The sequence below is a fragment of the Dreissena polymorpha genome, chromosome 7 (genome assembly GCF_020536995.1).
Source record: "Dreissena polymorpha isolate Duluth1 chromosome 7, UMN_Dpol_1.0, whole genome shotgun sequence".
In the NCBI taxonomy this organism is placed as follows: domain Eukaryota; kingdom Metazoa; phylum Mollusca; class Bivalvia; order Myida; family Dreissenidae; genus Dreissena; species Dreissena polymorpha.
The window spans coordinates 90,987,023-91,014,670 of NC_068361.1; the positions used below are offsets into that span (position 1 = coordinate 90,987,023).

Sequence of the window (27,648 nt, forward strand, 5' to 3'; positions counted from 1 at the left end):
ATGATAAAGATAATGTTTTCACGGGTTATCAAGTAATAAAGGTAAGTGTTGTTGCTCAATTGTTTAAGTGTGTATATATGCTGGTGATATTCAATATGTAAAACCATACCAACATTATGGCAGGCATTATGTTTTCTTGTATTGATTGTGGTACCAATGTCACTGACGATGATGAAGCTTCAGATATACTTTGTGTGTGTTAAAGGCCATATCCTTCATTCTATGCTTAGTTTTTGATAAAAAAGTGATTAAGGTCGAACATTTACAACTCTTATTGTACATGTTTGTGTGTGACCATTTTGACCCAAGGCCTTATCGTTCCAGCTATGTTTAAACATGCTTGTGTGCAACCATTCTCAACCAAGGCCTTTTTTCCAGCTATGTTTGTACATCCTTGTATGTGACCATTCTGACTCGAGGCCTTATCGTTCCAGCTCTTATTGTACAGGCTTGTGTGTGACCATTCTGATCCAACGCCTTATTGTTCCAGCTATGTTTTGTACAAGCTTGTGTGTGACCATTCTGACCCAAGCCCTTTTTGTTCCAGCTATGTTTGTACATGCTTGTGTGTTACCATTCTGACTCCAGGCCTTATAGTTCCAGCTTTGTTTGTAGGTGAGCGGGAGTTGGATGAAAGCAAACACATACGTGCCCAGTTGAAAACCCCTGACGGCAAGCGGCCATCAATATTCCTCAGATACAAGGAGAGTGATCCGGACAAAGGGCATATAAAAGTTTATCCGGGTTGCTTAAAGTGAGTTTCTTCTGGTTTTGTATACACAGTCATCATTATTTATACACGCCCATTAGGCCTACAGTCTTGACTTTAGTTGGCCTGAACTGAAATTTTGACACCTTGGGCTTGTGTCTCATTTTGTAGAGTGGGATTTAGACTTTGTTAAGACAGATATGAGCCAGGCTCTATGAAAAAGGGGTTTAATGCATGTGCCTAAAGTGTTTTCCGAGATTAGCCTATGCAGTCCGCGCAGGCTAATCAGGGACAACACTTTCCTCCTAAACTGGATTTTTGCTAAGAAGAGACTTTTTTAAAGAAAATATATTGAAAAAGCGAGAGTGTCGTCCCTGATAAGCCTGTGGGGATTGCACCGGCTAATCTGGGACACTTTACACACATGCATTAAACCCTCTTTTCACAGAGCACGGCTCATAAATATATACATTATAAATGTTAAAATAACTCATTTGAATAATGAAGCAGTTACTCGATAGCCTGAAAGAAACAAACCCCATGTTGATTTAAAATAACCCTTTAGTTGTATCGTGTTCAGTGAACCCTGATTCCTTACTGAATCAGCTTGATGTGTGTAATAAATTACGTAAAGAAATGTAGAAGTAAGAATGGAAAATGTTAGCATGCACAGAATTTTTACTGAACCGTTATTTATTTACAAGAGAGGTCTCCAATTAATTGAACAAGTCACCTCCATTTGTAGTTTTCCAAAGCAAGCCAGAAGACGTACATTTATTATGCTCCCCCAAAATTTATTTATATATATAGTCGCCGCTTTGTCTGTCCGTGTGTGCGTCTGTCTGTCTGTCCGTCCGTGTACAATTTTTGTCTGGGTTATTTCTCAGCAACTAATGACCGGAATTCAATGAAACTTTATGGGAAGCTTTACTACCAAGAGGAGATGTGCAAATTATCAGCGGGTTCTGGTCGGATGATTTTTCACAGAGTTATGACCCTTTGACATTTTTGAAATTTACCATTTACAGTACATATAGTGCAATTCTTGTCCGGGCTATTTCTCAGCAACTAATGACCGGAATTCAATGAAACTTTATGGGAAGCTTCACTACCAAGAGGAGATGTGCATATTATCAGCGGGTTCTGGTCGGATGATTTTTCACAGAGTTATGGCCCTTTGAAATTTTCTATAAACAAATTATTGTCCCCCCAACTACTGTGCCCTCAAGATATTTCCTTTTATCTGAATATATAGTGCAAAATTGTGACAACAAAAACCTTTGGGGAGCATCACCCGTCTCCGACGGTTTCTTGTTCATGAAGCTAAGCAAATGTTACAGTCCTATTGTCAAATAAAAAAAAATTGAGCCCTGTTCTGGAAAAACTTGGCTTAATGAATGTGCATAAAGTGTTGTCCCTGTTTAGCCTGTGCACTATTCACAGGCTAAACAGGGACAACACATTCCGGTCCCATTGGATATTTGCTAAGAAGAGTCTTCATTTAAACAAAAAATTCCATTAAAGTGGAAAGCATTGTCCTTAATATCTTGTGTGGACTTCACAGGCGATTCCAGAATGACACTATGCAAATGCATTTAGACCCATTTTCCCAGAACAAGCTGCAATTAATGTTAATGGTAATCATTTTGTGTGGTTTGTAGAGTTTCCTCTGGTCACAAGAACATCACGGTGACCAGTGAATCCACAACAGAGGACATTATACGAACAGCCTTGAAGAAGTTTGGAATTGATGTTCATGTAAGCCATTCTTTCAATGGAGTACACTTAACCACTTTACCACTCAGATACGCACTTTGGTTTGTTTTTTGTCACTGAGAAAATAACAATAAATTTAAGACCTTTCTTACAAGAATCAATTTGTAAAGCCTTCTTTTCCAATCCTTAGGTATTGATGAGCAGTAATCAGCATCAAACCTGAACAGCCTGGAAGTTACTTGCTGTTCTTATTTCAACTTACTTGCAGGCTGTTTTTATTTAATACTGGTTGCATATACCCATTTTTACTTTGCCTTTGAGTGGGAAAGGGTTAAGAAAATGTTAACATCATATTTAGGTTTGATCTATGATTTCGGACACTGTGCTTTTGCAACATCAACATCAACTGCTTAAGCAACTCGCATTTGAATGGGCTGGAATCCTCCTATTTTGCAAATGTGAGTTTATGTAAACTGGGTTTTCACAAAAGTGCATGTTTACAGGAATGTGATTTTAGCTTTACTGGCCGAAGGCCTGAAGAGCTTATGTCATGGCGTGGTTTCCGTCGTCCGTTCGTGCGTGCGTGCGTTAGACTTTTTATTGTTTACGCGATAAAGTCCACAGTTTTCATCCGATTCTTTTCAAACTTGTTCAGTGTTGTTATATTAATGAGGACTCGAACCCTATTGAAAATGGGTTACATCAAAGTAAAAAGTCCAGAATGATCTCTCTTTGAATTTGAGAAAATTGTGAAATAAGGCTTGTTTACGCAATAAAGTCCACAGTTTTCATCCAATCATTTTCCAACTTGCATATTGTGTTTATCTGAATGATGAGTCAAACCCTATTAAAAATGAGCAATATCGGAGTTATAAGTCCAGAATCATCTTCCCTTCAATTTGAGAAAAAAATGAAAATCTTTAACATTTTGCCATAACTTTTGCAATATTGAAGATAGCAACTTCATATTTGGCATGCATGTGTATTTCATTGAGCTGCACATTTTGAGTGGTGAAAGGTTAATGTCATCCTTCAAGGTCAAAGGTCAAACAAACTCAAAGCGGCGCAGCAGGGGACATAGTGTTTCCGACAAACACATTTCTTGTTTGTTTACTTATAAATTTCTATCATTTTGAAACTTCAACGGATGTTTTATATCATCAAGGGCCAGAACCCCATTGAGAGTGAAGAAAATTTGTCCAACTTATTGTTGAAAAGGAGCCATTTGAAGTTTAAATTTTACGTTTCTTCTTGTTTATGCGAAAAATTTCCCATGTTGGGTCTGTTTATTTGAAACTTACTCAGATTGTTCATACTATCAAGGGCTTGAGCCCTATTGATTCCAGCTAGTAGAGCGATTCAGGGCCTCTTGTTTAAAATTGCAAGCAAATTAGTAACTAGAATTAAACTAGTTGATTATTTACCATTATAAAGAACAAAAAAGTTGGGTGTATAACTTTGCAGCTGTTGGTCAGTTTGATGGACAATTGGTTTGTCAGTACAACTATTGTTTTCACACATCAAGAAAACGCTTTGCCCCTCTGTTTCATGATTTGGTATTCTGGATACTTGGGAGGAAAGATGCCTTTAAATTTTGAGGTTGACAAGTGAAAGGTCCAGGTCACAGAGACTTTGTAACAGAAATATCATTTTTGAATGACTTCTGGAGAATGGTTTGACCTATGATCAGCCAAATTTATATTACTTTGGAGTTATGGAAAATGCGTATTGATTTTGATGTGAAAGGTCATGGTTACATGGTTTACCAAGATTCTTCAAAAAAAATGTTCTGGTGACATGTGATATAAGCTAAACACCTACTGATTTGAAATTTTATTAGTCCCCTACTGGTTTTACCGGAGGGGACTCATGGTTTGCGCTCTGTGTGTCCGTCAGTCTGTCTGACTTTTCTGGATCCTGTGATAACTTTAAAAGTTCTTAGTCTTTTTTCGTGAAACTTGGAACATAGATAGATGGCAATATGGACATTATGCACGTCATTTCATTTTGTTACTACGTCTAAAATTCTGGTTGCTATGGCAACAAATAGACTAGAAATACTGCTGAAAATGGTGGTTTTCTGGATCCTGCGATAACTTTTAAAGTTCTTAATATTTTTTCATGAAACTTGGAACATGGATAGATGGCAATATGGACATTATGCACGTTATTTCATTTGTTCCTACATCAAAAATTCTGGTTGCTATGGCAACAAATAGACTAGAAATACTGCTGAAAATGGTGGTTTTCTGGATCCTGCGCTAACTTTAAAAGTTCTTAATATTTTTTCATGAAACTTGGAACATGGATAGATGGCAATATGGACATTATGCATGTCATTTCATTTTGTTCCTAAGTCTAAATTTCTGGTTGCTATGGCAACAAATACAAATATTCTGACAATGGTGGAATGTCTGACAATGGTGGAGCCGGTAAGGGATTTTTATTTCTTGGCAATAGTATTGTTTAGATTTGTGCTTTGGAAAAGTTGGGCTTATTGCATGTTTGAAATGTGTTGTTCCAGATTAGCCTGTGCAGTCTGAACAGGCTAATCTGGGACCACACTCGCTGGTTATATGGAATTTTTCTTTTAGAGAATTTGTGTTCTAATTAGAAATCCAGTCTAGGGTAAAAAGTATTGTCCCCATTTAACCTGTGCAGATTGCAAAAGCTAATCTGGGAAGACACTTTACGCACATGCATTAAACCTCATTTACACAAAGCGCTACTTATTTCTGTTCTAATTTCATGTTAACCCTAAGATATGTATTTTGATGCATTTGTAGTCCCACAGAAAGTTAAATTTTATTAAAAACCTTTCTTACTAGATCCAAGATTTAAAGGTTTTAGTTCCAACCCTTAGGCACTGATGAGCAGCAAACAGCACAAAACCTAAACAGACTGCAAGTTACTCGCAGGCTGTTCTGGTTTTGTGCTGTTTACAAATAACCATTTTCACTTCTGAGTGGGAAAGGGTTAAGTTGTTATATTTACATTCACTCTTAATTTTCTGTAGAAAAATGAACGAGTTCATTTTGCATAACCCGTAAGCCGGCATTACCGCCTTCGAAGTCGGAGCTTCTAAAATTGGACCAATGGTTACAAGACACTGATGTGTAGTTATTCAGTGATAAATTTGAAAATTTACCGAGAAGCGCTAGCCCGCTTCAGAGAATTTTCACAACTCGTCCTGAGCGTTCATACTGCATAAACGCCCGAAAAATAAGAATCAATTCTTAAGTGCTGTTTGCAGGACTCTGATCCCAGTCGGTACCGGTTGATAGAAGTCCTCCTGGATAAGAGGGTCTCGGAGAGGACGCTGGCACACAATGACTTGCCGTGGGAACTCATCAAAAACTGCAGAAAGGTAAGGGTGTTGTTTAAGCTTATGTATCTTATGTTCAATGTATCCTTTGTATGTAAGCCTAGGTATTTTTAAAGCCTTATTGATAAATTAAGCAGCAAAACCAGAGAATAAAGAATTTGACCTTTAAAGTAAGACGTCATTCTAAGGATTGTCATTCTTTTGCAAGTGGTATATCTGACCTAGTTTATGTAATAAAACTAACTTTGAAGAATTTTAACCCTATTTTAAGATCTTTTTAAGCTCATCTGAGCACAATATTTTAAAGGTTTCGGGTTTGATAACTTTTTATGTTTCAAGGAATATTGTAAGAATTTGAGCATGCTTGTAAAAAGTGCTAATTTGTATCACTGCATATACCTGTATCCATCGCAAGAGTCATTGTGTCACACAAAGTGTAATGTGCTTGTTTTCCACCCAGATGTCGTTGCATCACATACTATGTATTATGTAATGTTTTTATGCCCCTGTTAGGGTGGCATATAGCAGTTGAACTGACCATCAGTCCGTCAGCGTGTGCGTCCGTCCAAAAACTTTAACATTGCCCATAACTTTTGCAATATTGAAGATAGCAACTTGATAACTGGCATGTATGTGTATCTCATGAAGCTGCACATTTTGAGTGGTGAAAGGTCAAGGTCATCCTTCAAGGTCAAAGGTAAAATTTATGGCTCTAAAGCGGCGCAATAGGGGGCATTGTGTTTCTGACAAACACATCTCTTGTTATCGCATGCAGGAGTCGTTACGTCAGAACCAGATGACGCGCTACTACCTGCAGCAGAGGGAGGACCCACATGGCCCCAGTATATCCCTGTTTGTGGGAAACTTTCCCACGGGCCTGTCACAAGGACAATACGAAAAAATACTGCTTGACATTAGTCGGCAAACGTAAGTGATACTGTTATATGTGTGTATAAAATAATGCTTGACATTGTCGGCAAACGTAAGTGATACTGTTATATGTGTGTAAAAAGTACTGCTTGACATTGTTGGAAAACGTAAGCTCTATTGATATGTATTAAGTGTACAGTAATATGTATCAACTCGAAATGTAAATTATACTCTTAAATACAAAGGGATAAGCAGTAACTCAACATGTAAATTCTACTGTTATATATAAAGTGGTAAGCAGTTACTCGATATGTAACCCTTACTTTTATATATAAAGGGATAAACAGTTACTGGACATGTAAATTCTACTGCTATACATAAAGTGGTTACCAGTAAAGTAACGTGTAAATTCTACTCTTATATACAAAGGGATAAGCAGTTACTCAACATGTAAATTCTACTGTCATATACAAAGTGGAAAGCAGTTACTCATCATGTAAATTCTACTCTCATATACAAAGTGGAAAGCAGTAACTCAACATGTAAATTCTAATGTTATACATAAAGCGGTTAGCAGTAACTTGACGTGTAATGATGTATTTTACTAGTCTCAAGTGAGTAACACGGTAAATAATTATGTACTTTATAACATTTGTATGTATCATTTAAATCATTACCTGTGTATGTTGTGTGCAATCTGCCTAAATAACAATAAGGATTGATCATCACCAATAATAAGTTATTATTCAAAATCTTGAATTTCGCCCCTTTTTGAAGAAGGCAGCATAAAGCAGTCAAAATATCTATGTGTCTCCTTTTCTGGAGCTTTGTCCAAACATTCCTGTGCCATCCATAACTTTGTCATATATTGTTGATTTTTTTAATATCATGTCGCAAATCTAAACTCTCATAAGACAAGATGTGTCATGAAATACATGTCTCCCTACCTTAAGGTCAAGGTCACACAATTAGAGGTCAAAGGTCTAATTTGGCCATGCAGCAGATCAACAATTTCAGGCTCTACCATTTTGCCATTTATTGAAGAATTTTAAAATAAACTTGCAAAAATTATAAGCAGAATAACACTACGTGGTGTGTATCCCTTCCCTTAAAGTTCAAGGTCACACTTAAAGGTCAAAGTTCAAATTTAGCCTTAAAATGCTTTTAATTTTCTTTCAAAACTACGAAGGAAAGGCTGTGATTTTCAGACTGAAGGTCCTCAAAAAATCGCCTTCAGACCTTAATGCTTGTCTTTGATGTGAACACAATTATGATTTTATTAGCTCGGCTGTTTTCGGAGAAAACTCAAGATATTGTCATAGCCAGCTCGTTGCCCAACGTCCGCCGTATCCGTGTTGTGCTAAAACCTTTACATTGGCTCTAAAATCAAAGTGCTTCCACCTACAACTTAGAAACTTCATATGTAGATGCACCTTGATAAGTTCTACACACCACACCCATTTTTGGGTCACTAGGTCAAAGGTCAAGGTCACTGAAGCTTTCTGCCAAGCTTTCTTTCATTCAAAACTGCACCCGCAGCCGAGCGTTGGCACCCGTTATGCGGTGCTCTTGTTTTAAAAAATATTTTGAATACAAGTCTTCAGTGAAGGGTTTGCTATGATGTTATTTACTATGATGTACGGTGCCCTAGTACTGCTCTGTTATTCTGAGAACAAAAGGGTTCGTTTTGATGTGATTTACTACATGTATTGTGCCTAGCTTTTTCAAAGAACAAAAAATGGGGTTTCCTTTATGTGATAACCAACAATTTGGTGCCTAGTTTTTAGCTCAACTGATTGCTCAGGGGAGCTTTTGTGACCGGTCTTTGTCTGTCGTACGACTGTCCGTCTGTCCGTCCGTCCGTTAACATTTGTTCATAAACACTCAAGAGGCCACATTTATTGTCCGATCTTTATGAAACTTGGTCAGAAGCTTTGTCCCAATGAAATCTCAGTCGAGTTTGAAACTGGGTCGTGTCGGGTCAAAAACTAGGTCACTAGGTCAAAAAAAAGAAAAAAATTGTAAATACTGTAGAAGTCACATTTTATGCCCAATCTTCATGTAACTTTGTCAAAATGTTTGTCTTAATGATATGTTGGTTGAGTTCAAAAGTGGTTCCGGTCCGTTGAAAAACATGACCGCCAGTGGGCAGGGCAGTTTTCCTAATTTGGCTATAGAGAAACCTTGTAAAAACTCTGGAAGTCACAATTTTTGCCCAATCATCATGAAAGTTGGCCAAAACATTGGTTTTATTGATTTCTCGGACGAGTTCGAAAATGGTCCAGATCAGTGAAAAAACATGGCCGCCAGTGGGCGGGGCATTTTTCTCTATATGCCTATAGTAAAAACATGTTAACACTCTAGAAGTCACATTTTTGGCCCAATTTTCATGAAATTTTGTCAGAACTTTTGTTTCCTAGATACGTGAGTTAAGTTTGAAATGGTTCCGGTCAGTTGAAAAACATGGTTGCCAGGGGGACGGGGCAGTTTTCCTTATATTTATATAGTAAAAAGGCTTGCAAACAATCATTAATTAAGGTCATGTAACATGCGAGACAACTCTTCTAAATATTGCATTAAAGTTTACAGAAGTTACTCCCCTTTGATTATTAATGTTTTCATAATAGTACAGTGTAGTTGTGTTTCATTTATGTGTTAATTGTTATTCGAGGTTGGATGTTATTATGCCCCCTTTCAAAGAAAAGGGGGCATATAGTGATTGGACTGTCCGTCCGTCCGTCTGTCTGTCTGTCCGTCTGTCCGTCTTTCCGTCACACTTTGCATTTAGGTTTCCAAAAATGCTAATAACTTCTATGCCCCTTGAGATATAACCTTCATATTTGGTATGAATGTGTATATGGACAAGGCCTTTCCTTGCGCACAAAATTTTTTTATCCCTGTGACCTTGACCTTGAACTTAGGGTCCGCGTTTAGGTTTCGAAATCTGCGTTTAGGTTTCGAAAAATGCTCATTACTTCTATGTCCCTTGAGATATAACCTTCATATTTGGTATGCATGTGTATATGGACAATGCCTTTCCATACGCACACAATTTTTTACCGTGTGACCTTTACCTTGAAGTTAGGGTCCGCGTTTAGGTTTCGAAATCTGCGTTTAGGTTTCGAAAAATGCTCATTACTTCTATTTCCCTTGAGATATAACCTTCATATTTGGTATGCATGTGTATATGGACAAACCTTTCCAAACGCACACAATTTTTAACCCCTGTGACCTTGACCTTGAACTTAGGGTCCACGTTTAGGTTTCGAAATCTGTGATTAGGTTTCGAAAAATGCTCATAATTTCTATGTCCCTTGAGATATAACCTTCATATTTGGTATGCATGTGTATATGGACAAGGCCTTTCCATACGCACAAAATTTTATACCCCTGTAACCTTGACCTTGAAATAGGGTCCGCATTTAGGTTTCAAAATCTGTGTTTAGGTTTCGAAAAATGCTCATAACTTCTATGTCCCTTGAGATATAACCTTCATATTTGGTATGCATGTGTATATAGACAAGGCCTTTCCATACATACAGTTTTTTTTCCCCTGTGACCTTGACCTTGAACTTAGGGTCCGCGTTTCGGTTTCGAAATCTGCGTTTAGGTTTCGAAAATGATCATAACTTCTATGTCCCTTGAGATATAACCTTCATATTTGGTATGCATATGTAAATGGACAAGGCCTTTCCATACGCACAAAACTTTTTACCACTGTGACCTTGACGTTGAACTTAGGGTCCGCGTTTAGGTTTCGAAATCTGTGTTTAGGTTTCGAAAAATGCTCATAACTTCTGTCTGTCTGTCCGTCTTTCCGTCACACTTTGCATTTAGGTTTCCAAAAATGCTAATAACTTATATGTCTCTTGAGATATAACCTTCATATTTGGTATGCATGTGTATATGGACAATGCCTTTCCATACGCACACATTTTTTACCGTGTGACCTTTACCTTGAAGTTAGGGTCCGCGTTTAGGTTTCGAAATCTGCGTTTTGGTTTCGAAAAATGCTCATAACTTCTATGTCCCTTGAGATATAACCTTCATATTTGGTATGCATGTTTATATGGACAAGGCCTTTCCATACGCACACAAATTTTGACCCCTGTGACCTTGACCTTGAACTTAGGGTCCGCGTTTAGGTTTCGAAAAATGCTATAACTTCTATCAAAGCGTTTATAGGGGGCATTTGTCATCCTATGGTGACAGCTCTTGTTTTTAGCTCACCTGATTGCTCAGGTGATCTTTTGTGACTGGTCTTTGTCCGTCGTCCGTCCGTCCACATTTGTTCCTAAACATTCTAGAGGCCACATTTTTTGTCCGATCTTCATGAAACTTGGTCAGAAGATTTGTCCCAATGATTTCTCGATCGAGTTTTAAACTGGGTCATGCTGGGTCAAAAACTAGGTCACTAGGTCAAAAAAAAGCTTGTAAACACTGTAGAAGTCACATTTAATGCCCAATCTTCATGTAACTTTGTCTATATGTCTGTCTTAATGATATGTTGGTTGAGTTAAAAAATGGTTCCGGTCCATTGAAAAACATGGCCGCCAGTAGGCGGGGCAATTTTCCTTATATGGCTATAGAGAAACCTTGTTAACACTCTAGATGTCACAAATTTTTGCCCAATCATCATGAAAGTTAATCAAAACATTTGTTTTATTGATATGTCGGACGAGTTCGAAAATGGTCCAGATCAGTGAAAAAACATGGCCGCCAGTGGGCGGGGCATTTTTTTCTATTTGTATATCGTGAAAATATGTGAACACTCTAGAAGTCACATTTTTTGCCCAGTTTTCATGAAATTTGGTCATAACATTTGTTTCTTTGATACAAGAGTTGAGTTGGAAAATGGTTCCGGTCAGTTGAATAACATGGCTGCCGGGGGGGGGGGCAGTTTTCTTATATGTATATAGTGAAAAAAAAATTGTGAACACTCTAGAAGTCACATTTTTTGCCCAATCATCATGAAACTTGGTGAATAGATTAGTTTTATATATATTTCAGATGAGTTTGCAAATGGTCCCGATGGGTCAATAAACATGGCTGCCAGGGGGGTAGGGCAGTTTTCCTTATGTGACTATATAGAGAGAAACCTTGTGATCGAACACTATAGAAGTCACATTTTTTGCCTAATCATCGTGAAACTTAGTCAATACATTGGTTGTATCGATTTCTTGAACAAGTTGGAAAACGGCTCAGATCGGTTAAACACACTTTTTAGCTCACCTGATTGCTCAGGTGAGGTTTTAGGATTGGTCTTTGTGCGCTGTCCGTCCGTCCACATTTGGTTTGTAAACACTCTAGCATTCACATTTCTCAAGCATTCTTCATCAAAGTTGCTGAAAGATCTCAGTCAAGTTTGATGATAAGCAAAATCACATAATTAATGCCATAATTATTGCCCTTAGATTGTCCGAATTTTCATTATATTATACAAAATCCTTGTAAGAAAAGTTTGATGTTTGGTAAGGGGGGTCAACTCAAAATAAAGGTCACCATATCAAATCTTACAAATAAAACAAAAGCACTCCCTACGCCAGAGTTTTTGTTCAAAAATGATGAATCTTGACCAGGATGTTTTTCTGGTCAATATCTAGGTCATGTTTGACATTAGGTAAAGATTGAATGAAACGACTCCTCTCAGGTGAGCGAACTAGGGCCATCTTGGCCCTCTTGTTTCAAAGAACAAATGGGTTTGCTTTGATGTGATATACTTATGTATTTCAGAGAACAAATGGCTTTGTCTTAATGATTTACACTACGTGAAGAGTGCCCTAATTCTGTTATGATTTTTTGTTCAGAGATTTATGTGTGACTTCCGGATTTATGTGTGACTTCCGGTTAACATGTCAACACGTACATCGAAAATGAGATCTATAAAATAAAATAAAAAGCGAGTGATCTGAGTGCAATCTGTGTTTCAAATGGATGGATTATAGTAATATGGACTATTGCACGAGAGCCAAGTAAAGAACTTTTATTAAATGTGCTTTAAATGACTTTTCTAGATATATTTTCCTCCCGCTCTGTATTCACGCGGGTGGGGTATTTTAATATTCAAAATAATCAAATTTATATATAGCAATCACAAAACTTATCAACAGGTGACAAACAAGTTCTAGCCTTACAGCCTATTATCTGTTACCCGTTATGTGCTGTGAATTCGTCACGCATGATTAATTCGTCTAATTGAATACAATAAAGTGCATCACTCTGAATAAACCGTTATAAACTCATAAAGACCACAGAGAGACTCGGATTTCTACCTTATAACATAATAAACAATACAACAATGAGCAAAAGACAACACTCATCCACGGCAAGTGAGAGTAACGCAGCCGATGCAGCCGATACTAGCCTAATAGACGTGCATGTGTTCGAAACACCAGACGCAAATAAACTAAACAAACAGAACAAAAAGAATAGTAAAAAGTCGAAAACGGAAAACGAGAAGCAAAATCAAAAAAGCATGACGGACTTTATACAAAGCGGTGCATCAAAAACCACGACAGAGCATACCGAAACACCATTAGAAAAACGCTTAGACGAAATTAGTGCTAAACTGTCACATATGCTGACAAAAAATGACACATCATTTATTAAAACAATAATAAAGGATACACTTGAGGAAATTAAAGAAAAGTTCCTTGGTAGTGTGTTAAAAAAACTAGAAGTAATGGAGGGAAGCGTGTTCGAAAGCAAAAACGAAATAGATGCCCTTAAAAGAACAATTAAAGAACAAAGGAGCGAAATTGATGCCCTGAAAAAAGCGCAGCAAGACGCAGAAAGCATCCACAACTCCAGTCAAAATGATCTGGAACAATACGGACGAAGGAACAGTGTCCGAATTTCTGGTCTAGCCAATGACTCTGACCAACAAACATCGATGGTTGTGGCCGACGAAACGATATCGCTGCTAAGTAAAAAGCTCGGCCTAAAACTCGAAAGTAAAGACGTCGACGTTGCCCATCGTCTTGGAAAATATACCCCGAATAAAAACAGACCGGTAATCGTGAAATTTGTCAGGCGGCAAACAAAAATCGACATAATGCAACGTGCCAAGCTTCTTAAAGGTACGGGCGTTTTCATTAATGAGGACCTAACAAAGATCAATGCGGAAGTTTTATCATCATTGCGTCTAAAAGAACCCGCGTTGGTAGAGAGGGCCTGGTCTCGCGAAGGAAAATTGTTCGTTCGATACCGAGGACAAGACCGCAACGAGTTTGTGTCCTTTGACAAGTACAAACTATGGCTTGCAAAGCCATGGCCAAACAAAAACAATGGGGATACCAGAACAACATACGCCCGAAAAGTGTCAGATAGCAACACCTCACGATTATCAAACAAAACATAAACAATAGAACTGTGGCAATAAACCCAGCCCCGGACTTTGCATTCTTTCCTTTGTATACTCAGTGCGTTCTTTCCCCCAACAGAAACAGAAATGTTGTTCTGTTGCATATATTACACGTGTTTTTAATTACTGTTGTTTTTGTTACTCTGACATGTAACTTACAAAACACATACACACAGACTCACGGACAACCGCACGCATGAACCCCCAGACACGCACGCACGTACACAAACACACGCACTTACGTACGTACGCGCACGCAGTCGCACACTCACACTTACACGCAAACTCACTCTCACACGCGCACACTTAACAGCCGCCTTTGCGCACATGCGCGCAAAAGCGTCAATTAGGACACGCATTATGTAAGACACGCATAACAACATACGGAACCACCACGAGAATATACAAAAACTTCATGCATAATCAAGTATCAACAGGTATTCATAATTCTGTATGTAATACACAATATAGCATCATTTTTCAATGTGAAAGTTTTTTGTGTATATATTGGTATGTTGTAACCTTTTCACACTGACCAAGAGTTGTCGTTCGTTCGGGACGGCATAGTACTCATCAGATAAACAAACCAAACAAAACAAGTTCCCTCTAGATTGCTAAAATTGATGTATATACAGAATATTTCAAATAAAATTTACTTGTTGAAGTATATTTTACATTGTTTAATATACCTCTATGGCTAGTATATCTACATTTGTATCCTAATTCGGATTTGCAATATAACTTTGCGACCAGGAAGTAATTTCCATTTAGTGTTAAGAAATTCTGACATTTTGCCTTTTTCTGGTTTAAAAAAATGTGCTTTTTGCATCATTCAAACGGTATCCAACATTTGGTCCGTTACTGCAAGGTTTTCATTGATTCATAATCGTTTTTTTATTGTTGTTTTTAAATGCGTATTTTGTTTAAATATTGAATGACATTCTTCATTCACTGTATTCTTATTGACTTAAATATCATTTTTCATTGATTCCTAAACGTTTTTTGTTGTTGTTTTTAAATGCCTGTTCTGTTTAAATATTGAATGACATTCTTCATTCACTGTACTCTTATTGACTAAAATATCAGTTTCTAGAAAAATGTGTTTGTATAGAGATTTCCATACCAGTTTTGTGTAAATTTATTGAATGTTCAATCGAGAAATTATATTGTCCTGAACAAATGTGTGGCTTAAATAGTTTTCTTTAGAATACTGTGCGACAGTGTTGTCATTTGTCCCAGCTCAGTGTTGTGTTGTTTATGTTCATTGTTGTCCATGGACCGAATTCACTGACCGAGTTCATTGACCGAGCTCATTGAAAAGATATAATGGTATTCATCTATATCTATAAAAAATTAACTTTCGCTTATCATATACATAATTATTGTCTGCATTGTTTACTTGTATTTATGTTTGCATGAACTGTGGCATATTTAAAGATATTAACCTATATCTATATTTATATATGTAGCGGGCGTTGCTTAGAATAGGTGTTACAGAAAATCGCACTCAACTACAGACACACAAACACACGCGCACGCACACACACGCATACGAACACGCACACACACGCATGCACGCTCGCGCACACGCACGCACGTACACACGCACACATACACACACGCGCACACACACGCACATACATTCACACACATGCGCATACACACACATGCACGAACCCGCGCACACACACCCTTACACGTACATGCACAACACACGCACACTACATACTCGCGCAACATGCGCGCACACACACGCACAAACACACGCGCGCCGAACCACCCCACACAATTCTGTAGTTCTCACTGTTACATTACTACTATTATAAGTTACATACAATCTACGGAGCTATATATAAACTTTTTATTTTGTGTATTTCCAGTGTATGGAAAAGCGCTTTTTTATGTCGCTCGTGAGCTGTGATAGGAGGATATGTATCTATTCCTATATTTATGTACATAGCATGCGGTGCGTAGAATATATGTGTTATATAAAATACAGAAAATATGTGTTTTATATAATTTGTGTAATTTTCAGTATATTGTATTTGCTCTACAAATCCACATCACTTATGTTGTCAATTAACCTCTTTCCAAACAGGGCAACACATTTTTGTAATCATTTTTGTTAATAAAAATTAAAATATTTATTGAGAGTAAGACGCTCATAATTTTGTTATATGAGTAAAAACACATCTGGTGGTATCTCTAGTTCATTTTGTTTTCGGAACTAGATTAACTGCAGGCCAGATACAGTAAAAATGAAAATACTGGAGTTACATTTTATAAGTATAAAATGCTTATAAAACGTTTGCTTATCAAACAAAAACGTGGGAATGTCCGTCAGTCGATCTAAGTAGGTTTCGTTTTTCGTATATTTCAGATCGACAATGCGACGGACATACGAATGTTTTCATGTATATGTCTTTGATCTTAGCACATATCGTGTAATGTTGATATTTGTTAAACGTTTCGTAGACAACAGTTTATTAAAACGTGTACTGATTGCATTAATTGTGTTTAACAATAAATAAAGATATACATATATAATCAATAGATGATTTTCAAATACAGTAGGTGCATAGGTTCTTTTTAACTGTCGTGAACCTCTTGACAAATAATAGCACAAAATGTTTGTATAAGAATGCATATTTTGTCATTGTAATAGTCATGTTATAGTCATTATTGTAACCTAAGGTTATCAATTATTACAACGTTTTTTTTACGAGATACAGGTACACACAGTGCAAAACAATAAGACAGAACACATGCATGTATACACACATACACTCACATACACGCTCACAAACACACATGAACATACGCGCGCACTCAACCGCAGACAAACACACACATACACACGCGCACCCGCACACACGCGTTTTACACAACCAGAACACGCACACATACATATACGCGCGCGCTCGTGCCCGCACACACACACACACGAGCACGCATACACGAATACGTGCACGCACACACGCAGCCGCGCACATACAAACCATACACAAACACGCACACACACGCGCAAACACACACACGCGCGCATTCACACACATAACTGAACCGGCGCGCACACTCCTTTCAACGAACATACACAACACAGGCGCATAACACACGCGGGCAACACGCGCGCACACACACACACAAACACACACACACACGCACCGAACCACCATCCACACACAATTTAGTAGTTTTTGTATTGGTATATTATTATAATTATAAGTTACCATAAATCTACGGTGTTATATATATATTTTTATACTCAGATCACTATTTCAAATAATTTGTGCATTTCCAGTGTACGGAAGTGCGCTTATGTAGGTCTCTATTGGAGACAAATCGTTTATTGTTGTTTTCTTCTCATTTTTGTGATTATTTCTGTTTGCTTCTTTTTTTATGGACTATTCAGCTGTTTGTATCCATATTTTTTGTTTTCTTTTTTCGTTTGTATGTAATGATATCTTATGTCTTATACTAGAAACCAACTGGGCATTTTTTAAAATAGGGACCAACTGGACAAGCATACACAAAGTATCATTTACATCACCCTCCACTTCTTTAAATGATTAAGATATGTACTTTAAATGTAAAAGGGCTAAATAATAAAGACAAACGCATAAAAATCTTCAAATGGTTAGACGAAAAAAAATATAGTATAATCCTATTACAAGAAAGTCACTTGACACATACTTTAAGACAAACCTTAAAAGATGAATGGGACGGAGACATCTATCTTAGTGGTCAACATTCTAATAAACAAGGCGTGGCCTTTTTGATAAAAAATAATATTGGGATCACAGTCGATAGTTTTAACGAAATAATAATTGGCAGACAAGCGAGTATAGATATCAAAATACACGAAACACAATTAACATTAATCAACGTTTACGGCCCTAACATAGATGATTCCACTTTTTATGAAACACTACAATCCTTTATAAATAATAATCAAGATAAAAACATCATAGTCGGTGGTGATTTCAATACTGTTCTTAACCCATTATTAGATAAAAAGAAGGGCAACCTTTATACTCATCCTAAAAATAGAAACATTTTAAATAACATAATTGAAAACTACAATATGATAGACATCTGGCGTACAATATATCCAAACGAAAGAAAATTCACCTGGCACTCAAACACAAAACCAACAATATTTTGTAGATTAGACTATTTTTTAATATCTGAGTCTCTTTGCAACATTATTGACACATGTAACATACAACCAGGATTTATGACTGACCACTCTCTAGTTGAACTTAAACTGCATAATATACAACCTGAAAGAGGCCCAGGATACTTTAAAATTAACAACAGCATCTTATTAGATACACAATATCAAACACAAATAAAACAGGAAATATTAAATACAGTTCAAAATAATAAAGATGCAAACCCAAATACCTTATGGGAAGTAATTAAAGGAAATATACGCAACACAACAATTAGATACACATCATTTAAACAAAAAGAAACACACAAACTTGAAACTGAAACCATCAAAACCATTGAAACCCTTGAAAAACAATTGCATCAAACGAACACAAATGATACCACCGACATTGAAAATGAAATAACGTTAAAAAAACAAATATTAGATGAAATTTATCATACACATCTCAATGGAATAATACTAAGAGCGCGTGCACAGCATGTTGAACACAATGAAAAAAATACAAAATACTTCGCAAACATTGAAAAACGTAGAAGCGAACAAAAAACTGTACACAAATTAGTAGTCAATGGCAAAGATATAACAAACAGAACTCAAATACTAGAAGAACAACGTTTATTTTTCGAAACCCTCTATAAACGAAAAAATGTTGAAAATAACACTCTTTTTAAAAATACACATCACGCTTTAAATCAAGAAGAAAAACTATTGTGTGACGGATTACTAAATGAATATGAATGTGGATTAGCACTAAAAGAAATGCAAAATAACAAAAGTCCAGGATCTGATGGCATCACCATTGAGTTTTATAAAATATTTTGGAATGATATCAAAACACATTTAATTAAATCACTAAACTATTCATATAATAATGAAAACCTAACTACGCTTCAAAAACAAGGTATAATATCACTCATTCCAAAACCTGGAAAAAACTTAGAATCCTTATCGAACTGGCGCCCAATTAGTTTACTAAACAATGATTATAAAATTGCAACTAAAAGCATAGCAAACAGAATAAAAAAAATATTACCATCAATCATTTCAAAATCTCAATCTGGTTTCATAAAAGGACGTTACATTGGTGAAAACGTTCGTCTTATCCAAGAATGCATCAACTATTTCAACAATTCAAATGATCCTGGTCTAATATTCTTTGCAGACTTCGAAAAGGCATTCGATTCGCTTGATCATTCATTTATGTTCTCTTGCTTAGAAAATATGAACTTTGGTGAAAGTCTCATTCAATGGGTCAAACTATTCTATACTGATATTAACAGTTTAATCATAAACAATGGCTTCTTTTCAAAAAGTTTCAACATCGAACGAGGGGTTCGACAAGGATGTCCACTCTCATCATCGCTATTTATTATTTGCATCGAGTACCTATCACATCACATCCAATCAAATAAACACATAAAAGGCATTTCACTAGAACCCGACGAAAAAATCAAACAGTCCCTATTTGCTGACGATGCAACTTATTTTTTAAACGACAATTACGATTCTTTCCATAACCTAATAGAATCGCTAACCCTTTACGGAATGACATCAGGTCTTAAACTAAACAAAAGTAAATGTACTGTGCTACGAGTAGGTAAATTAAAACAAAGTAATGTTCAATATAAAAAAGAAATGAAATTTCATTGGACATCCGATGATGCCACAACGTTAGGAATTACTTTCACAAATAATGAAAAGTATACAGTTCTTAAAAACATACTACCTAAATTACAGAATTTTAAAAACTGCTTAAAATCATGGCATCACCGTAAACTTACACTAATCGGAAAAAACACAGTATTGAAAACGTTTGCACTTCCTAAACTAATTTATGTATTAACAGTCCTCCCAAATCCACCAAATGATGTTATTAACGATATAAAATCAGCAATATTTAATTTCATATGGGACGGTAAGCCTGACAAAATAAAACGAACTCAGTTAATTCAATCTGTAGAAAATGGAGGTATCCAATTAACGAACATTGACTCATTCTTGAATGCAATCAAATGCAGCTGGGTTAAAAGATACCTAGATAATACCAATACGAGTACATGGAAACTATTCTACCAGAAAATCCTAAAAAAATATGGTGACTCTTTACTATTTGAATGTAACATCAACAATACTATCCTACATGAAATTGCAAACGAAAACATATTTCTGTCTGATGTTCTATCAGCATGGAGTGATGTCACTCATAATCTAGAAACCCAAAACAGCAGTAAAACTATTTTATGGAACAATAAAGACATAACTTCAAACAATAAGACGTTTTTCTATAAAGATTGGTTTGAACGAAGCATAAAATATGTCGACCAATTATATGACTACAGAATTAAGGATTTCTACTCTTTTGATAATATATGCTACATATACGGAATACCTTCAAATAATTTTCTGAAATACTACACACTAATCAAAAGCATACCCATACATATTAAATCTGAAATCAATACAAATAATACACCATGTACTCAAACAACATTTGTAGAAAACATACTTGGAAGAAAAAACAAAACAAATAAAATATTTTACACACTACAAATTAAAAACCCTACAGAAAACTCCAAAATCCAAATTAAATGGCAAGCCCTTTTTGGAGAAAATGAACTTAATTGGAAACACATATTTACCATGCCATATAAAGCAACTATTGAAAGCACACTGAGAAATTTTCAATATAAATACATCCATAGAATTATAGCTACAAATAAATATCTCTTTAAATGCAAATTATCTAACTCAAATCTGTGTGACTTCTGCAGTGAAAACATTGAAACTATAGAACATCTTTTCTGGGAGTGCAAACACATCCAGCCTATTTGGAATCAATTAATATCTTTTCTTGAACAACATCAACTAAACGTTAAACTATCTTTCTTAAATGTAAGTTTCGGAATTAACTCATTGAAATCAATAGACTGTAATAATATTGTGAATTTTATGGTTATATTGATGAAATATTTTATCTTAAACATGAAGTACAAAAAACAAGTACCAAATTTTAATTGTTTTGTCCATAGTCTTAAACTAAAAATCCAGATTGAGAAAGAAATAGCCCTCAGAAATGACACATTACAAATCTTTGAACAAAAATGGAATCGGATTAAATTCTCATAATGTTTTGTCCACTTATATACATTTCACTCTAATGCTAGTTTATCTCTCTAAAATAGTTTTTTTTTTTTTTTTATTATTATTTTTTTTTTCAATCTGACAAGACCATTGTGAATATACAACAAAACACACAAGCCCAGTATGCTTTCTTCCGCCTTTACACAACTTATCATTTTTCATAACTATTCCTCTGTTGTTCTTTTCTTTTCTCTCTAAAAAAATATATATTATATTAGCATATCTTGTATAACATGTCTGAACTTTATTGCTTTGTACAATCACTATGTTGTATGATCATATATATGTTTACATTGTATGTATGATATTGAATAAAAAACAAAAACAAAAAAAAAAAAAAAAAAAAAAAAACAAATGGGTGTGCTTTGATATAATATGATATGATATACTATGAGTACTGTATTTCAGAGAACAAATGGGTTCGCTTTGATGTGATATACTATGAGAACGGTGTCCTGGTTCTGGACTTCTCATCTGCGGACAAGGCCGCCAGAGTGTTCAACATTTTAAAGGATGCTGTTTTTGATGATAAACACCTACTTGTACTGTTATTACCCAATATACAAGTAAGTGGCTAGGAGGTAATGAGCCGTGGTCTGGGAAAACTGGGCTTAATGCATTTGCTTTAAGTATCGTCACAGATTAGCCTGTGCAGTCAGCCTAGGCTTATCAGGAATGGCACTTTCTGCTTTTATGGATTTTTTCGTTTAAAGGAATGCTCTTCTTAAGAAAGATCCAGTTTAGGCTTAAAGTGTTGTCTCTGATTTGTCCTGTGTTGACAAATGGATTAAGCCCAGTTTTCTCATAGCCAGGCTTATTTGCTTTGCATTGATTATTCCAGGGTCTCCTAAATTTTCCTAATAAAATAATTAACCCCACAATATTGTAGCAATATATATAGCAAAATGACAATGCCATTTGTTTGTTTTCAGCTTCCCATGATCCCTGGAAACACAAATTAACAGTCATACCAAACATGCTTCCCCAGAAGACCTTCTAACTTGCACTGTTCAGCTTCAGTAATTGAAATAAACAGTTTGGCATAACAACCCAGAGGTCTCAGCTTGAGTGCCTGAAAATGTTGCAAGTCTGCCTTTATACATATTAGCCGTTTCTTGCAAAAAATGTGTCTTATGCCATTTGCGGCCATTATATCTCCAGACTAGAATCTGCACAGCCAGTCAAGAGGTACCCTGTCTGCTAATGAGACCACAAAACATGACGTGACTTCAGTCATTTACTCCCCCCTACCAAGATACTAATAAGCAGCAAACAGCATAAAACCTGAATCTCGCAGCCTGTTCTGATAGTATTTTTGGTTGCATATAGCCATTTCCACTTTACCTCTGAGTGGGAAGGGGATAACTGTGACCTCAAATGAGTCGCGTCCTGAGAAAACTGGGCATAATGTTTGTGCGTAAAGTGTCGTCCCAGATTAGCCTGTGCAGCCTGCACAGGCTAATCAGGGACGACACTTTCCACTTTTATGACATTGTTCGTTTAAATGAAGTCTCTTTAAAGCAAAAATCCAATTTAGGCGGAAAGTGTCGTCCCTGATTAGCCTGTCTTGTCTGTGTGTTTCAGCCTCACATGATCCCTGAGAACACCACCCCCCTGCTTGTGTTTGTGAACGTGAAGAGTGGGGGGTGCCAGGGCCTCAACCTGACCACCTCCTTCAGAAAACTCCTTAACCCACACCAAGTCTTCAATCTTGAGAATGGTGGACCATTACCAGGGTATGCGCCTTTAATACAGTTGATAATTTATGGCATTCCATCTTTTGTCTGTTAAGAGTTCAATCTTTAGAATGGTGGACCATTACCAGGGTATGTGCCTTTAATACAGTTGATAATTTATGGCATTCAGTCTTGTGTTTGTTAAGAGTTAAATTTTGAGAATGGTGGACCCTTACCAGGGTAGGTGCCTTTATTGCAGTTGATAATTTATGACAGTCCGTCTTGTGTCTGTTAAAAGTCCAATCTTGAGAATGGTGGATCATTACCAGGGTATGCGCCTTTAATACAGTTGATAATTTATGGCAGTCAGTCTTGTGTCTGTTAAAGAGTCCAATTTTGAGAACGGTGGACCATTACAAGGGTATTTGTCTTTTATGCAGTTGATAATTTGTGTCTGCTAAGAGTTCAATCTTGAGAATTGTTGATCATTACCAGGGTATGTGCCTTTATAAAATTGCTTATTTATGGCATTCAGTCCAATATTTATTAGTGTGCAATCTTGAGAATCATTATGGTGGATTATTACAAGATACGCTCCCAGAAAAAAACTTTACTGTTTTTCTTGCCACTTAATATCATATTTGTTAGTTTCCATCTCGAGAATAGTTGACCATTGATATTTGTGAGTTTCATTCTTATTTAGATCTGTTAGCTTTCCATCATGAGGATGGTACCACTTTTGTCACTAGGTCATGTATATGGGTAATGATCTGTGAAAAGGGAGTAATGTATGTGCGTAAAGTGTCGTTTCAGATTCGCCAGTGCAGTCTGCACAGAATAACCAGGAACGACACTTTCCGCTTTTATTTTATTATTATTTTCAGAAAGTCTCCTGTAAGCAAAAATCCAGTTTTGGCATAAAGTGTCATCCCTGATTTGCCTATTCAGTCTGCACAGACTAATCTGGGTCGACATTTTACGCACATGTGTATGCATTAAACCCCTTCATCACAGAGCACGGCCCATATGTAATCTGTCAAGCATGATTGTTGCGGACTATTGGAGTTTGTGCTGTGATTTACTAATTTGTCACTTACTTCATTCCTTCTTTGAGAATGCCCCGTAACTTCTCATCGTCAGACTTGTCAATGGTGAGTGTATGTTTCCGTAAGAAAAGAAGTATGATCATTTGTTCCTGCATTAAGGAATTTTTCTCAGTTCATGTATTATTTACCATTACATAACCAGTCTATATGAGCCTTTCTCTAGGAAAACGGGCTTGAATGCATGTGCATATTGTCCCAGATTAGCCTGTGCAGTTCTCACAGGCTAATGAGAGACGTCAATTTCTGCTTTTATTGTTTTTTCTTTTAAGGATGTTTCTTGTTTAGCAAAAATTAAGTTTAGATGCAAAGTGTTGTCCCTGATTAGCCTCTGCGGCCAGCACAGGCTAATCTGGGATACTCTCATGCATTAAGCCCAGTTTTCCCAGAACTTTCCAGAAATAGGCTCACTTTGTAAGGCTTGGAGGAAGTTTTTACAGTTCATGTATTCTTTACGATGCCTGTGCATATTCCCAGTTTCACGCGTGTATTCCAGTTTATATGTGTTGGGAAATGTCCCCTACTACAAGATCCTAGCCTGTGGTGGGGACGGCACTGTGGGTTGGGTGCTCTTGTGTCTTGACAATGTGGGCCAGGACGCCATCTGTCAGTCACCACCGCTCTCCATTCTGCCCCTTGGTACAGGTATGTATAAGATCTGGATTTTATGTCTCCTACCGGTGAAACCGTAGAGGGACTTATGGTTTGCGCTCTTTGTGTCTGTCTGTGACACTTTTCTGGATCCTGCGATAAATTTAAAAGTTCTTCATATTCATGAAACTTGAAACCTGGACAGATAGCAATATGGAGATTATGCAAGCCATTTCATTTTGTTCCTACGCCAAGAATTCTGGTTGCTATGGCAGCAAATAGACTTCAAATATTGCTGAAAATGGTGGAACCTGTGATAACTTTAATAGTTCTTCATATTTTTTCATGAAACTTGAAACATGGATAGATGGCAATAATGCACGTCATTTTATTTTGTTCCTACGTCAAAAATTCTGGTTGCTATGCCAACAAATAGACTACAAATATTGCTGAAAATGGCGGATCCTGGGTAGGTAGGGGACTTTTATTGCTTGGCAATAGTCTTGTTTGATTCATTTTGAAGCATATTGACTGTGCTCTCTGAAAAGGGGGTTAAATGCAAGGGTGTAAAGTGTTGTCACAGATTAGCCTGTGCTTATGACAGGCTAATTAGGAATGACATTTTTCGTTTTTATGATGATTTTTTTAAAGAAATTCTCTTCTTAGCAAAAAACCAGTTTAGGCAGAAAGTTTTTTAGGTAATGATCTAGCATGTGTGTGTTGACAGGTAATGACCTGGCGAGAGTTCTAAGGTGGGGACCAGGCTATACGGGAGGGGAGGACCCTTTCAGCTACCTTCGAGATGTCATTGATGCAGCGGACATCAAACTGGACCGGTATACTAGCTTTATTGTTGTTTGCTTGTAACAGGAAAGAGAAAATGATGGATGAGATATGGGATATAGAAAAAAAATGATGATATAAATTAGTTAAGTCGATGCTTTAATTTAATTTTTGTTCAGTATTCGACAGTAAAAAGTCCCAGATGAATTGTTCATTCAAATGAACATAACAAGAGCATGGTTTGGTCCATTTTTTCAGCCCCTTTCCCTCCAAATTGATAAAAATCCCCCTTCCCCATTAAAATAAAATTAATAAATGTAAACTTGTACTGTTAGGGGGGCTACTTTGGCTAATGTAAAAAATAATTAGTGAGAAAAAAATTGTTCTCGTGAAAAAACATGCCTTTACTCTAATGCCTTGTGGTCTGGTAATTGTAAATGAGCCATTAATAGGTCACCATGCATTTCATGCCTTAATATACACGGCATAATGTTCTACTCTTTGTTTTTTTTTTATCTTTTCTTACATTCATTTATATCTTTTCTTCTATGCAAGTTGGACCTTTATATTCCATCCCAAAGATCTACTTTACAATAAATTAAATATATTCTTCCATGCAAGTTGGACTGTTATATTCCATCCCAAAGATCTACTTTACATTGAATTATATCTTTTCTTCTATGCCAGTTTGACTGTTATATTCCATCCCAAAGATCTACTTTACAATAAATTAAATATTTTCTTTCATGCCAGTTGGACTGTTATATTCCATCCCAATGAGAAGGAACAGGACGATGTCAATGTGGCGATAGCGAACGATACCAACTCTGCAAACACGAATGAGGACACCACCACCATATTTGTCATGAACAACTACTTTGGCATAGGCATTGATGCAGACATATCACTAGACTTCCATCAAGCTAGGGAGGAAAAGCCAGACAAGTTTAACAGTCGGTACGGCACTTAAGTCCTTTACCACTCATATACACACTTTGACGTGTTTGTAGTCCCTCCCAGTGGGCATCAAACGTTGTGCGAACGTTTCTGCAACGTAATATTTAGGTCGCAACGTCGGCAACCCTTACCGAACGTTGCCACAACGTTGCATACAAAACATTACTCGGACGTTTCATCAAACGTTGCAGTTTGGTTGTCACAATGGTGTATATGAATGTTTTCCCGACGTTTTTTTCCAACGTTGCTGCAACGTTTTTTTCCAACGTTGCTGCAACGATGTATTTAGGTTGCATTCAAACGTTGCAGTTTCCCATTGGGCATCCAACGTTGCTGCAACGTTGTATTTAGGTTGCATTTGATCGTTGCAGTTTGGTTGTACCCATGGTCTATATGAAAGTTTTCCCGACGTTTTTTTCCAACGTTGCTGCAACGTTTTTTCCAACGTTGCTGCAACGTTGTATTTAGGTTGCATTCAAACGTTGCAGTTTGGTTGTCACAATATCCAATGTTGCTGCAACGTTGTATTTAGGTTGCATTCGAACGTTGCAGTTTGGTTGTACCAATGGTCTATATGAAAGTTTTCCCGACGTTTTTTTTCCAACGTTGCTGCAACTTTTTTTTCCAACGTTGCGGTAACGTTGTATTTAGGTTGCATTCAAACGTTGCAGTTTGGTTGTCACAATATCCAACGTTTCTGCAACGTTGTATTTAGGTTGCATTCGAACGTTGCAGTTTTGTTGTACCAATGGTCTATATGAAAGTTTTCCCGACGTTTTTTTTCCAACGTTGCTTCAACGTTTTTTTCTAACGTTGCTGCAACGTTGTATTTAGGTTGCATTCAAACGTAGTATTTCTTTTTTTAAATAATATAAAAAAAATAAACAAACTATTTACTGCCAACCGCTTTTTCGAGTATTATCGGCAGATATGCACACTGTCGAGTCCGTTTCTTAGAAAGAACCAGTACTTGGTGTCTACAGAGGGGATAATGAAACGCTCCCCGAGTAGGAATCGTACTTTATAATAATGCAGTTTATGCATATGATTTCTTGTACATTTTAGAAATTATTTTTTTAAAATTTTACAAATCAGTTGCTTAAACTTTACGATGCTAAATATAAACTTTAACTCAAAATCGCCGGATAAAATATATTGCTTAAGTTGTGTTATGCATTAAAATGGTAGTATCTAGTTTCAAAGTTTCAACCAAAAATTAATAGTCAACATTTTTGTC

General features: G+C 36.6%; 1 protein-coding gene across 1 annotated transcript; it reads left to right on the top strand.

Annotated features, from left to right (window-relative positions):
* The first annotated feature begins 116 nt into the window (after positions 1 to 116).
* LOC127839916 (diacylglycerol kinase theta-like) lies at positions 117 to 26,424 on the top strand. Its single transcript, XM_052368306.1, has 11 exons — positions 117 to 150; positions 589 to 754; positions 2,371 to 2,461; positions 5,679 to 5,792; positions 6,526 to 6,667; positions 14,412 to 14,420; positions 21,710 to 21,867; positions 22,886 to 23,037; positions 24,577 to 24,725; positions 25,399 to 25,507; positions 26,208 to 26,424. The coding sequence occupies exons 1-11, from the start codon at positions 117 to 119 to the stop codon at positions 26,422 to 26,424; spliced, it is 1,341 nt and encodes a 446-aa protein (XP_052224266.1).
* The last annotated feature ends 1,224 nt before the right edge of the window (positions 26,425 to 27,648 follow it).